The sequence below is a fragment of the Cibotium barometz genome, chromosome 6 (genome assembly GCF_041138505.1).
Source record: "Cibotium barometz isolate CiBa-2024 chromosome 6, ASM4113850v1, whole genome shotgun sequence".
Classification (NCBI taxonomy): domain Eukaryota; kingdom Viridiplantae; phylum Streptophyta; class Polypodiopsida; order Cyatheales; family Cibotiaceae; genus Cibotium; species Cibotium barometz.
The window spans coordinates 28708985-28724228 of NC_141051.1; the positions used below are offsets into that span (position 1 = coordinate 28708985).

The window sequence follows — 15244 nt, forward strand, 5'->3', positions numbered from 1 at the left end:
TTGACAATAAGAGATGGTGGCATATAAACCCAATCTCACCACGTTCAAGAGCCATTTAAAGTACATTCACCCACATTGAGCATATGGAGGAGCATGCCAACTTAACTATGGAGGGAGATAGCCTGGAAAACATTGATAATGATCGTGCCATTGGAGATGATGATCGTGCTATTGGAGATGATGATATTGCCTCTCATAGTGATGATTCTAGTAGTGGGATGGATCTCTCTGTAGATTTGGAGTTGATGATCGTGCTATTGGAGATGATGATATTGCCTCTCATAGTGATGATTCTAGTAGTGGGATGGATCTCTTTGTAGATTTGAATATAGGCATGGACATTGAGATAGATACTTTAGCAAGGGTTGACCTCACTGAAGATGAGGTTGAACTCTAGTTCTTTCATTGTACTTTTATTATGGCTTTGACCTCTTCCTTTTGGTTGTTTATTATTGCTGATTGATTGTTTGAGATTACATGTATATATTCATGCATTTTTGAGATTACATGTATAGATTTATTGTGATATGTTGCTTTTCATGGCATTACTTAATCATTCACCTTTGGAGTGCTTTTCATGGAGGTTTAAGATTTTTTTTAAAAGCTTCACTTTGATGAAAAGATGTGGGGAATGAATCATTGTCCTTTGGATTGTTTTTCATGGTATTACTTGATATACCTAAGACTTTGCATGTATCCATCCCTTTCACCACATTACTCAATTTATACCTATTTCTTTTCTCTTGCCTTAGTATATTTTTCCTTGAAAATATGCTTTCTAGCGATTGTATATAAATGCACCAAAAAATCATGCATATTATCAAAATCTTGTGCATATAGTTCAACAAATGATATTTTTGGGGATTGAAGATTCTTTGTTTCTTTGTAAGGTCCACAATTGCAACTACATAGGAAATTGTTGCAAACTGCGTCTATAAGTGCATCTATACTCACGTCTAATTTCAAAGGAACTGATGCGCTTATAGACGCGTTTATAGATGCTAGTATAGACTTAGCCGTAACTTACGCGTCTATAAGAGCATCTAATTTCAAAGGAACTAGACGCGCTTATAGATGCGTCTATAGACGCTAGTATAGACGCCCCATAACTTGCGCGTCTATGTACCGCGTCTATGCTTGCTTTATGTTGTAGTGGTTGGGGCTAATTCTTTGCATCCAAGTACCTAATCCCCTCCTATACTACTTTACCAAAAGCACTCATGGTGATAGGTTTTTTCTTGGTCAAGAAGACGACCTCAATGTGCTTGACCTAGATGGTAGTAAGGCATGGTATGTAAGGCTTTTGGGCTTGTGTGCTAGAGGGATGGAGCCACTCCCATTGTGAATGAGGATCAAGGTGTAACCAAGGTGTGAATTTCCTATGGTCTAACCACAACATAGAAATAATGGCCGGTGTGAACACCTCCTATGGGGGACCAAAGAAATTAAGTTTTTTTCCAAAATATATCAAAGGCAGGAATGGCTCATATTCCAATGCTATTGCGTGAGGTGACGTGGGTGGAAGGTGACTGAAGCCTTTACATGGTAGGCGACTAAAAGGACTTAGCAAATGATGTGTTTTCAGCATGTGGGAAGCCATGTAGTTGATGGCATCTGGTGGATTACAAGCCACGAAGCGCAACAAAACAATGTGAGGGGATGCCTTGGGTTCTGAAGAGAGCATTTGTTTTTTGAATTCCTTTAAGGCCAACAACTTAGGGTTTTATGCAAGGATTTACGTCTGTTGAAATAGAGAGGAGACAAAAGTGGTGCCCTTCTGTGCTACAGTTATCTTGATTGGCTAGAGCACATTGAGAGATAACATGTTGGTGGTTAGTGCCTTGGTTTTGAAGAGGAAGTTTGTGTTGTTTTCTTTGAAGCCTATAGTATGGACATGTGGGAAGCTAGAAGCAGAAGACAAGAGGGGATCCTTTTGTTCAGGACGTCGTGTTGCAATTCCAGGATTCTGAAGGGGTGTATATTGTTTCCTCTATGAGGCGGACAGTCTGGGGCCTTTGGCTATGTGGCCGTGAGGTGGTTGATCTGTAAGGTGGGGAAATAAAAGACAAAGGGATGCCCTTTGATGAGGTGGTGTTTTACAGAGTTAGCTTGGAGATGCCCTTCTTGAATAAGCTGGAGACGTGGAGCATTGGATGTCTTTTGTTGATGTTGTTTGAGATGGTGGAAAGGTCGATTGTATGAGGATATTTTAGATATATCAACTACGTATTATGTGTCAATTGAACATGTTGTAGGTAGCTGAATTGGTGCACCCACAAGTGCCAGTATTGCAGAGTTGTATCTCTTTCGTAGATGAGTATCCATTAATTCATGTTTTACAGTTTTCACTAAACAGAGGTTGCTATTGATCATGTGTTTTTGGTGTCCTTGAGGTATTTATTAAGGATGAGATGCTAGGCATGTATGGGTTTGAACAAGGGTGAGTTTATCCTTACTTTTGATGGGTTGTTGGGTCCTAGCTTAGAGAATTTTCCTCGTGGTGGAGAATTGGGATAGGGCTATAGAGTCAGTTCTCCCTGATGCTTCATTGTTTGGTGCCTCCATATAGAGGATCTTTATCAAGACCTTCAGTTTGTAGTAGTTTTGCATGCATATGTCTGATGCAGTCATGAGGAGTCTTAGTGATGCAGTGATAAGAATGAATAACCAAATGCAAGGGCAATTGCAATTGGAGAGATAAGAGGATGTCCAGATACACTATTGGAGATTCAAATATATGAAAGACGAGATGGATTTGATGGAGGATGTCATGTCCAATGCACAAGAGGAGTTCTTGTTCACTGGAACCTTACCCCAGCAGGGAGCCTTGGAGATTCAAATGTATGAAACAAGAGATGGAGTTGATGGAGGATGTCATGCTAGATGCACAAGAGGATATGTTCTTATTCATTGGAACCTTACCAGGGAGCCTTGGAGCTGAAGTGGCATGTAGAGAACTACACCATGTAAAAGTCATGGTGTAGTATCTGATGCAGGGACATGAGAGGTTTGTGAGCATACATGCAGCTATGGATGCCATTACCTATTTTGTTGATGATGAGGATGGCTATACTTTGTTGAGATATCAAGCTCAATTAGTGCTATGGTGGACATTGATGGCCCGCTTGGGTGAAAGATCCCACACTTATGTTACTAGCACGGTTGGTGCAATTATGGTTAATATGCTGCCAATGGATGACAAGCTATGTGACAGCCACTTTGGAGTACTAGAGTTACGTCATAGTTATAGCACCAGCTCATATATTCGGGTTTACACTATAGACCGACCATTTTGTATGTTGTTGTAGGAGAGTACTTTCCCTTTATGTATGTACTCTTATCTTTTAGTTACATGGTTGTAGAGAAGAGAAGAAGACAGAAAAAAAATTCAGCCATCCATGTCTCTCTTGTGTCTTGCACTCTCTTGTGTGTGTGTGTGTGTTTGCTTATAAGGAACTCAAGCTCTCTCTCTCTCTCTCTCTCTCTCTCTCTCCCAAATTCTCTTTATGGTATCAAAGCTCTGGATCCTGTGAGAGCTAAGAAGGAAAAAAAGAGGAAAGAACAATCAAGGAAGGAAGTGGTACATGGGTAAGAGCATCACCATCTCTTTCCCTTCTTGGTTCAGGTACAATACCCCTCAGTAGCTCTGGGAGCTACACATCTCCGATTGAGAAGATGCCTTCATAAGCTTGGGAGGTGCCTGAGTACAAAGTACAAAGACAACAAAAAATGCATCTCGGGCACCTCTCAATCTCCGTTCTATCACTACAAGGTGTTTTTGACAATCTGGTTGAGAACTGCCTATGGTCAAAATCTGGTTCTTGCAGCGCAGCATTGCATTTTGGAAGTGCAAACATTGTTTGCACATGTATTGTTGACATTGGGTTTATGTACATGCGCTTTCATCAAATCTGGTGACTTATAGGTTGTGAAGAATTACCACTACAGTAGTCACAAAAGATACTGTTGTGTTACAGGTTGCATACAAAAATTATCTATTGCAGTTTTTTTATTGTTGTAGGAAAACATGTTTGACGGAATCAATCAAATGACCGATGGGGTAAAGGATTTTGGGACTATGTGTGGAAGGCGACAATGAGGAGCCTCTAGAGTTTTCTGAAGAGAATGCCACTCCAACAGATATAAAGGCATTCAAGGATTAAAATCAAGGTGAAATGAAAGTCATGTATTAGCTTTTAATTAGTGTCACAGACACAATGATAGGACACATACAGGATGCGAATACTCTAGCAGTTGCATGACAGAATTTGGTGCAGGTGTTCCAGACCAACAAAAAGGTAAGAAAATTGTAGCTAAAGTAAGAGCTACATATTGTGGAAAAGAAAAGCACATCTATCAATGAGTATGATTTAAATATCAAGGGAATTGTTGAATCCCTTGGGTCCATCAATGTATCGATGTAAGATGATGATTTGGTGAGTGTCTATTTGAATGTGTTTAGCAAAGAGTATAAGCCATTCAAGACCTCCATTGCAGTCAGGGAGAATATTCCCAACTTTTGAGACTTGGTGTCTATGTTGATCATAAAAGAAAAGTATTTAGGTGAGGAATCTTATTCACAAAGCAAGAACACATCAAAATAGGCCTTCTTCTCAAATTTAGGTAGATGTCGTCGAGGCCAAGATGGTGGCCAACAAGGAAATCAAAATTTTAGACAACAACAATCCAATGATTTGCAACACCAGCAATCATACACAAGTGCAAGAGGCTTGTCTAGAGGCTTGTCTAGAGGCAGGAGGAGCCAAAAAAGTTGAGGTGTTTGTCAAATAAATCAAAATTCAAATAGCATAGAGTGCTATTATCGTGGCAAACCAAGACACATGGAAAAGGACTGCTATTATCGTGGCAAACCAAGACACATGGAAAAGGACTGCTATAAAACGTAGAATGACATTAAAAGTGGAAAGTTACAACAAGGCAACTATGCATCATCTAGTAAATAGGCAGGTGATCACAAAAGTGAGCAACTACTTGCGATGCAATAGATGCTTAGTTCCATAACAAGAGATGTTTCAAGATCTCAAGATACATGGTATGTGAATTTTGGCGCTGCCTTTAACGATATGACCAATCCTGCTGAGTGGTTTAGAGATATGCATAAAATGGAAAAACCAAGTTATCTAGAAACAGGTGATGATAGTGCGCATGTTGGTAAAGTGGCACTGTCTATGTAGGATGGAAAAATGAAGTACTTGACAGATGTACTTCATGTTCCAAATATTACAAAGAACCTGGTTTCTATAGGACAGATGGTTGAGTAGGGTTTGCAAGTGAGGTTTAATTTTTCAACAATGTTTTGTGGAAGACTTTAAAAATCCATGTCGCCTAGTTGCAAAGGGTAACACAAATGGCAAGATGTTTACTTTGGTGGATGTGAACATGTCTGTAAAGGCAGACATGTTTGCGCATGGAACCTGTGTCATTGTACACTACAAGGGATCGGGCTCATACCCGCGCTCCTAGCCGCTAAAAATGACTTGTGAAAAAAAGTAGCGGGCCCGTGTATCAGCGCGTGTATCATCCCGGCCATAGACATGCGTGTAAAAGCGCATGTATAGCACCTTTCAGACGCGCTTATACACGGGTGTGTAGCCGCGTTCTTTTTACAGACGTGTTGATACATGCGGCTATACACGCTTTTTCTTATTTTAGACGCGCTTATACACGGGTGTATAGCCGCCTTCTGTTCAGTTCAGATGTCTTAGACGCATTTATACCTGCGTCTATACACGCGTTTCTTTAAATTTAATGGCGCTTATACACGCGTAATTACCAGTTTTGACGCATTAATACACGTGTATTTTACAAGGTATCCGCGTAGATACACGCGAGTTTTAGCAGTTTTGACGCGTTTATACACGCGAACAGAGAGCAAAAAAAAAATCCAGAGAGTGCTATTTGGTGCCTGAATACTGTTCCAGCATTCCAGCACCCAATAGCACTCTCTGGATTTTTTTTTTTTGTGCATTAGACCATCCACGAAGAACATATGCACGAGGGAGATTAAGACAAGAATGACATGAATGCATACATTGTCAATACACGATTCAAGACAGACATGAATGTAATACTATCGATCAATCAATTCAATATTACTATCAAAATTTCATACATGTATACAAGGGAGTCCATATCTCGAAGTAGCCCATGGCTTGAGTTTACAAAAAAATATATACAATCACATCCTCAATATGGAATGTGATACTATAAGTCTGAGTACTACTCAGACCCAGATGATGACTCGGTGCTCCCTCCATGCTCAGATGAGCTCACATCGGTCGGAATGTCCGATGAGTAGTGCTCACGTCCACCCTCTGCAGCGGCGGCCGGTGGATCATCAGCAGCTTGTGCCTGTTCAAGTAATATATAGTATATAAGTATATATATATGTAATTCAATAAACCAAAACCATTCGTTTAGAATTTTCAAGTACCTGTCGATCGTATGGTCTCATGGCCATCTCAAACTGCGCGTCCGTAATACGTCCCTCGGCTCTGAAGATGGCCCACGTGTCACGTCTGCTATGCCGGTGAGCATACGCAGTATCGTGGGTTGTGGGATTCCTCCCCGTAACCCGTCGCTGTATCATAATCAACACAATTTGTAAGATTAAAACAATCACAGAATCAATGAATTAAGTAAACAATCAAATAAAGTGGCAAGATACTTACGAACTCTGCCTCCCATGACTCGACGCCGCCAGATCCGAAATGCGAAGATCCAATGGTCTCCATCTGGATCCGTCGTGCCTCCACATGCTGCCTGCTCTTCACGCCACCCTCTACTCGTTTCTTTGCCTCCTTCCACTCGCATTTGTGCGCAGTGGCAGGTTTCTCGGCAGGATAGCCACCCGTAGCTACATTTAGCCGGTCATCGTACGCGAGTTTTTTAAGGTGAGATCTTTTATTACTTAAGATCTCCCTTATTCGCGTCCTTCCCCATACATCCGAGAATGTAGCATGTGGGGGAATGGGGTACCGACTATGTACAGCCTCTATCACTTCCCCAACTAATCGGCTATTTTGATCTTTAAATTTAATAAAACAATTTCTATATGAGTTTGATACTACCCCACGCATGTACTCCATTACCTCCCTCCCCCTCGCATCCATCACTATCCCACCCCTATCCGTCACATCATAGCAGACCACTCTCTCCATCTCTCTCATCTCCTCCTCTTCCGAACTGTCTCCTCTAACTCTTCTCCCTCTATCTCCTCTCTCACCGCGTGCCCTACTACCTCCCCCACCTCCCCCACCAAAGCACCCGCCGCATCCTCCACTCCCACTCTTCCTACTGCCTGCGGGTGGAGTCACGACTGGGGGATTGTCTACGTGACGGTGGCTGTGAGCCCTGACGTGACGGTGGCTCTGAGGGAGCACGTGATGGTGGCTGTGAGGGTGTACGTGAGTGTGTCTGGGACGAGGTATGTCTCCTCGGTGGACGTGGAAGAGGAGAAGCTGCATGCCATCTCGTCGGACTCGGAGGAATAGACGGCACTGGAGTGCCCTGGATACTCGCGGTAGGGGTATAGACACCAGGCAGGGAAGGAGGGGGATGGGCATACATATACTCTGTAAGCTCAACCGGACCAGGATGGCGCCCAAAATGATTCAGCATCTCCATCAGCCAATTGCTGTACGCAAATGGATTGGATGAAGAACCTGGAATATCCATAAAGAACCTGCAACAAACATCTTCATGTACATCATGGGCTATCTCTTGACTCACACAAATATCATCATTCAAGTCAGTTGTGTTGCCTGCAAATCATGAATTCTGAGACGCAATCTTTGCAGAAACGCGTGTATACACCCGTCAAAAAATGCATGTATACACCCGTCCAGAAACGCGTGTATATCCGCGTGAACAGACTCTGCAGACAGATTACACGCGTTTGTACACGCGACCTGCGAATTTTTTTTTTCAAAAAGACCGACCCCCGACAAAGACAGAGTGTCCTTATAAAAGGACTATTGTCGCCCCTGTCAGGATCATTCACCCAATCGTGTGCAAATAGCATAAACAAAAGGACGGAGACAAACCCAAAGAGCAAAGAGCAAATAGCATAAACAAATCTGAGGAAAGAGACAAGGCACAGGACAAAGTGACTCACCTCTGAAAAAGTGAGTCTTCTCTGCTCCTTCTCTGCTCCCTCCTTCTCTCGTGTGTGTGCTCCTTTCTCTGCTCCCTCCTTGCTGTTGGAAGAGGCGAAAACAGGCGAAAACGCAAGCAGTGTTGATTTGTTAGTTCAAAATCTATATTTGGGGAAGGCGGGCTATTTTTAGTTTAAACATACCGCCGCGTTTATATTCGCGTGTATGGATTTTAGCTGCGTTTATACACGCGTTTTGCAGAAATTACTCGCGTTAATACACGCGATTTTTAGGAAGTAGCCGCGTTAATACACGCAATTTTTAGGAAATAGCCGCGTCAATACACACGATTTTTGTGCTTTCATTAGAAACATATTATGATTTTGTGTTTTCTGATTTGTACACAGGATGTCATCAACCTCTTTAAGCAGTTCTGGGGAAGATGAGACAATGCGTCATCATAATCGCGATGTGTGGTTGGGACAACGGATCAAATGTATGTGTAACCGATGTCAAGGATGCATTGTACGAGCACGTCGAATTACCTTGAATCACATCTCCATGTATGGAGAATGGAATCAAACAGGTTTAGAGGTGAGTAGATGTAAATTGATGGTATTCAAATGACTCATGGTATCCAAATTAAATTAATAGAGTTGTAATATATAAACTCTAATTGAAGCAGGATGCAGTACCACACCCTAACATGGTACCCTACGCGCGACGAGAGCACGTAAAGCGTCGACGAGATTATGCTGGAGCTTCGAGATCTATTGTCAGAGATGAGTGGGAAAGGGATGACAATAGCCCTGCACCCCACGAAGTTGTGGGAGAGGAGGTGCTTGATGATATGGTGCGGAATCTGTTTAAGGATGATCCCAAAGGTATGGATGACGATGATATGGAACAAGAGCATCTTTATAAGGCTTCATCGACACCGGTGTTTGAAGGGTGCACATTCTCAGTTTTACGTGCTTCACTTGAACTACTTAATATACAAACAGTTTATGGATGGAGCAATGCAAGTCTTGACGCATTGTTGAAGTAAGCATTCTAACTTACAAATTTGAATTAGTGGTTTAAGTTTTAGGATTTAAGACTAATTATAATTGATGATATTGGATGCAGGCTATTATCAAACATGCTTCCAAAGGAAAATAGGCTACCCACCTCAAGAGACATAGCGAGGCGCTATGTGATATCTCTTGGAGGACTGGATTATGATAAAATACATGCATGCGTCAATGATTGCATTCTCTTTCGTGGGACGCATAAGGAGGCTCTACATTGTCCCACTTGTGGTGAAGCAAGGTACAGAACAGATATGAAGAGTTTTGATGTACCTCGTAAAGTCTTGCGACACTTTCCTATAATTCCTCGCATCAAACACATGTTCAAGTGCAAATCCATAGCAGAGCTCATGTCATGGCATTCCTCACATCGATCGGATGATGGCATGTGGAGAATTCCCGCAGATACTCCTGCTTGGCATATTGAAGATGAGTGGCCCAGCTTTAAAACAGAGCCCAGAAACTTGAGACTTGGCCTGGGTATGGATGGAGTGAATCCATTTGGTTTCAAAAGCACCGCATACAGCGTGTGGCCAGTTGTGTTAGTGAATTACAACCTTCCACCATCAATGGCGATCAAGAAGGGACATCTTATGTTATCCCTTCTAATTCCAGGGAAACATAAAGTCAAGCATATGGATGTTTATCTTGAACCACTGATTGATGAGTTGGAGGAACTATGGAGAGGTGTTGCGGTGGTGGACATTAGTAGGCCTCCCTCCTCTCGACACTTCGACTTAAAAGCAGTGTTGATGTGGACAATGCATGACTTTCTAGGATACAGCGATTGTTCTGGTAAGAATTCTAATTACCTCCCTACTCTATTACTATTGGCTATATATATTAATTAGACGGTTTGACTTTATTATTCTAACTTTTATTTATATTTTAACAGGTTTGAAAACATCGGGTAAACATGCATGTCCTGTTTGTGGCCCTTCATTAGTACATGAGTATGCTGACGGTTTGTGTAAGACTATATTTGATAATCATCATCGATTTCTCCCCTCAGATCATCCTAAATATGTTGCTAGTAAGAGTAACATTCCTCCACAAACACTTCGTGCAAAAGATTGGAAGCGTATTTGGGAGTCTACAACTATTCTTCCTCCAGATGGCATGAACAGGTATAGTGATGTTTTTTCAATCTTGTTTTGTGTAGTCTCTAATTGGATTAAAGGTCACATAGAGCAATCCCTTGTGTAGGTACTCCATTTTTTTTCGGCTGCCATATTGGACCCATCTTAAGATCAACCATCTTCTTGATCCCATGCACATCTTCAAGAATGTGGGATCTGGTATTTGGGAACATATTATTGGTAAACGAGACAATGTTAGCGTACGTGAGGACTTGCGGGTCGCAGGACGTATGCGTCAAGCTTGGCCACGAGAGGTGGGTGGGCACGTTCGTCTTCTGCCTGCACCATGGATTATATCAAAGAAAGAGGAGAAGCAGGTAAAGCAGGCCATCACCACTTTGCGTACTCCCACTGGGGATGCATGAGATCATTGAAGGGAGCCTTTACAACCACTAAGAAAAGAGGCGTTGAGCAACTATATGGGTTGAAGTCCCACGATTGGCACAAGATGCTTCAAGTAAGTGTTTTCCAAGTCTTGTACGTACGTTGAAATTAAATTTTGTAATGCCATAAACCATAAATATGCTCTTATGTGCGCAGTTCATACTACCTACTAGCATCGACCATTATGCAAATAAGAGTTTGAAAAAATGTATTTATAAGATGGGCGAGCTTGTGAGGTATGTAAAACCCATGCTCAGATCACCCTTCATTATACCTTGCAAAATGAACGTGCATGAGGTATAACGTACTATTTATTTATTTTTCAGATATGTTAGTTCCAAAGCAATTGATCCAGCCACGTTGGATGATGCGCGTGTTATGGCAGTGGAGGTGGTTTGTTTGGTAGAGGAGACTTTTCTGCGAACCATTCTCACAAGTCAACTACATCTCATTGTGCATTTAGTGGACGAAATTGCTTTATGTGGTACTGTGCATGCACGCTGGATGTTCTTCCTAGAGCACTTCATGAAGACCTTAAAAGACTTTGTGAGGCAAAGTGCAAGGCCTGAAGGAAGCATGGCCGAGGGTTGGTTGATACAAGAGTCTCTTGTATATATTTCAGAATTTCTTGGTCAGGTGGACAGCTCTTTGCCACGACTATGGAGCAATGAAGAGGACTTGAGGATGACCTCTATTGTGCCTCAAGGAAAAGGACAGAGTAAAGTAATTGACAGAACATTGATTGATGATCTCAATTTCACTTGTATCCTTAATAGTGATGTGATGAGCAGATGGGTTACAAGATATGAGGATGCAAAGACAAAAAGGCAAGCAGAAAGAGCTCTCTTTCGGAGGCAACATGGCTCTCGGAAGGCGTACCCTAAGCATCTAGCAACACTTCCGAATGATATCCATGTTGATTGGTTGCATGAGGAAATGGAGAGAGCAGAGAGCAACGAGGGGCTGCATATCACGGCGGAAGAATGGGAGTATGCACGAGGATGCATGTCAAAGGTACATAGAACTAATGTTTTGCATTAGTTGTAAGTGATTTGCTTTTAATATTTATTCACATTGCTTACACAAATATTGCTTCTATTTTGGTCCAGTACACTATGTTCAATGCTATATGGTGTGAAGGCAAGCATTTTCGAACACAAAGAATTGATGAAAAGAGAAATACACAAGATTGCAGTGTCATTAGTAGCTTTGAGGGAGCTAATGGAAAAATGGATGATTATTGTGGCATAATCCAAGACATATTTAGGCTTGACTTTCGTCGCTTCTTTGTGTATGTTTTGGATGTCAAATGGCAAATGAACGTGGTGGAAAAGGGGCCTGATGCAACGATAAAACGCCATGCAAGTGGATATGTAACTATTGACTCTACAAAGTTCTGGCAAACAAAGAAAGATAGGCTCGTATTGCCACAACAATGTGAGCAGGTATGCATTTTTTTACTAATGTGTTTCATGTACATATATATCTAAGCTCGCGTACCCCTTGACTTTTGATATGCTAATTAATTACTGTACTGTGTGTATTTGAGTAGGTTATCTATCTACCAATGGTGCATGACATCAAATGGTGGTACGTCATCCCTATTGCACCACGTTCCAAAGTGATGTATAATACATTCATTGATATGGAGCATATGGAGGATGTAACAAGTCGCAATGAAGATGATGTCGAACATGCCATTGAAGATGTTGTGATCGATGATCAAGAAATAAGAGATGATCATGATAATGAGGATGAGCATGCCATTTCTCATGATCATGAGAATGACCCTACCATTAAGGATGATGGTGATGTTGATGAGGATGATCAGGACATCGATACCATTATCAATGGAGTACAGAATATCGATAGTGGAATAAATTTAATCGTAGCCTTACCAATTGATCAAATGGATATTGATGTTGATCGTTTGGCAAGGATGGATCTTATTGAAGATGAGATCGAACCCTAACCAATCCGTCACTGTATGTTCTAAATTGATGACATTTCTATCATCTCATATGCATGATTTATTTTTGAATATATTTCATTGTTGTAAATGCATGTAGTGGGATTGTGTAATGATGTATACTGTAATGTACTATGAGATGGTTTAAGGAAAATAGTTTTTAATTTTGTAAAGGAATTCAGTTTTTCTTCAGTTTTTCTCTGCCATGCGTGTATTAATCCGTGTATAGTAGCGTGTATTTATCCGTGTATAATAGCGAGTATTAATCCGTGAATATTACCGTGTATAGATGCGTGTATTACTGCATGTATATAAATGCGTTTATACATGCATTGATAAATGCAAACATACACGCAAACTTAAATGCTAAAATACACGCGCTCGATTCTATTCAAATACAGGCGCGACCATACACGCGTTCGTAATTTATCGCGTGTATGAAACGCGTGTATGGCAGCATTGTGTTGTAGTGGTAGATACTGACATATGGCACAAGCGCATTGGTCATGTGAATGTACAACGACTAAAGTCTATGGAGGCCCAAAATATTGTTGTAAGTTTGCCAAAGTTTAAGGTTGATGGCATGCAGAAAGTATGAGAAGCATGCTTGCTTGGTAAGAAGGCTAAACAAGCTTTCTGGCATGAAAAGCATGTTAGTGCAAGGCCATTAGATGTTATACATTCAGATGTATGGGGACCAACAAAGACTGTAACAGTTTGTAGGTTATAGGTATTATGTTACATTCATTGATGACCACACGAGGAAAGTGTGGGTTTACTTCATGAAGGAGAAAAGTAAGGTTTTTGCTCACTTTAAGAGATTTAAAGCCTTGGTGGGAGAAAGAAAAAGGGATGCAAATAAAATGCGTGAGATCAGATGGTGGGAGAGAATATTTCTCCAATGAGTGCAATGATTTCTTGAGGAAGTAGGCAATCAAGAGACAATATACATGCAGGTACACTGCATAACAGAATGTTATTGCAGAGAGAAAAAAATAGGCACATTGCAGAAGTGGCAAGTGCACGTGCCTTGATGGCTGAAAAGAATATGCCACATTATTTTTGGATAGAAGCAGTAGCAAATACTACGTACATTATGAACAGGACACCCATTGCAATTGTTCATGATATCACACCTGAACAGAATTTACACACATAAGACCTGATGTGTCTGACTAGAAAGTGTTTGGGTGTATTGCATATGTGCATGTTCTTGATGAAGTGCAAACAAAGTTGGATCCAAAGACAGAGAAATGCATCTGGTCACTTGTGCTTGACGAGCTTTCTTGCACAAAGTTAGCTTTGATGCTACTATCAAAAGCTGTTCTTTTGCGATCTATTCATTTCACTCAAAAATGATGCCTGTGTGACCCCAAAGTTCACCATATTTATGGTATTGCAAGCACAACAAGAATCAACATGCATGATAAATAAACTCTTTTTTTTATTAATGAGATAGTAGTCAAGAAGAACAATTACTTACACGCCAATCACAACCTTTTGCAAGCTCCTCCTCCTATGTGATGATCTCACCATTATACTTTGCTTGCGTTATTGTTGCATTAAGCCATCTACTCGAAGCAAAGGTAGGTAGTTGTGCAAGCTCTGGACAGTATGGTAGGGTTCTTATTACTCGAATCCTTCTTTAATTTTGTTGGGCTATGATACGTTGTGCCTTGACCTCTTAATATCTTTCAATCCATTTCACCATGGCATTTAATTTCAAGATGCAAAATTTATTGATCGTATCTCGTATAAGGTATTGTGCTTGCCCTTACGAGACCATTTTCTTGTGGCTCTTTCCCAGCTACTCTATCATCTTCAAGATGGATCCATAGCCGAGGCATCTCTCGGTTAGATGTACTCAAAAATTCTATTATGTAAACAAGAGATTGTTGTACAATACATCCTTCAGTCATACTAACCTCTGGCCGAGCTTGTTACCGTACAAATCCCTTTAAGGTTTTCATGAATCTCTCTAGAAAAAACATTCACCGACTATGGAAAGTCCCTACAACCTCATCAATGACATGAACTAAGAGGTGCATCTAAATGATCAATATGCTTGTTGGTAGAAATGTTTCTACTATGCACATGGCTTCCAAGGAGTTTAGACATGCTGACTCTAAGGTATCTTGCTTTATTTCCTTGGTGGAGATCCAATGCACCAATGTACTAATCTTGTATATGTTAGCTCTTATTTCTTTGGTGAGACATCCCTTTATTACTTTGGTGAGACATCCCTTTATTACAATTGGAAGTACCAATTGTAAAAATTTATGCCAATCATGTGACTTTAAGCCACTAAGCTTGTCATTATTTGTGAATGCATCCTTTAGGCTATGCATATATCTGGTTGCAGTGCAAAACTCTTCAATGGTCCTCTCTATTTGTTTTTCCTCCAATTTATTTAAGACCCACAGTGCTTTAGGTAAGACCACCTTCCCATCGGGTCATGGTTGTGGCCAAAATTCTTCCATAAGACCTACAAACACCGAATCACTTTGTCCCTTGCTTTCTTTCGCCACTTAGGGTTTTCCAAAGCACCTCAGGTACATTCTTGAA

The 15244-nt window shown here is 41.0% G+C and overlaps 1 protein-coding gene across 1 annotated transcript in view; it reads left to right on the forward strand.

The window, feature by feature from the left end:
• The first annotated feature begins 11939 nt into the window (after positions 1-11939).
• The window catches only part of LOC147637607 (uncharacterized), a 37135-nt gene continuing 33830 nt past the window's right edge, over positions 11940-15244 (forward strand). The window contains exons 1-2 of the mRNA XM_086798997.1: positions 11940-12155; positions 12263-12523. Of these exons, the coding sequence (XP_086655123.1) occupies positions 11940-12155; positions 12263-12523 (477 nt within the window). The remainder of the gene's footprint in view (positions 12156-12262; positions 12524-15244) is intronic.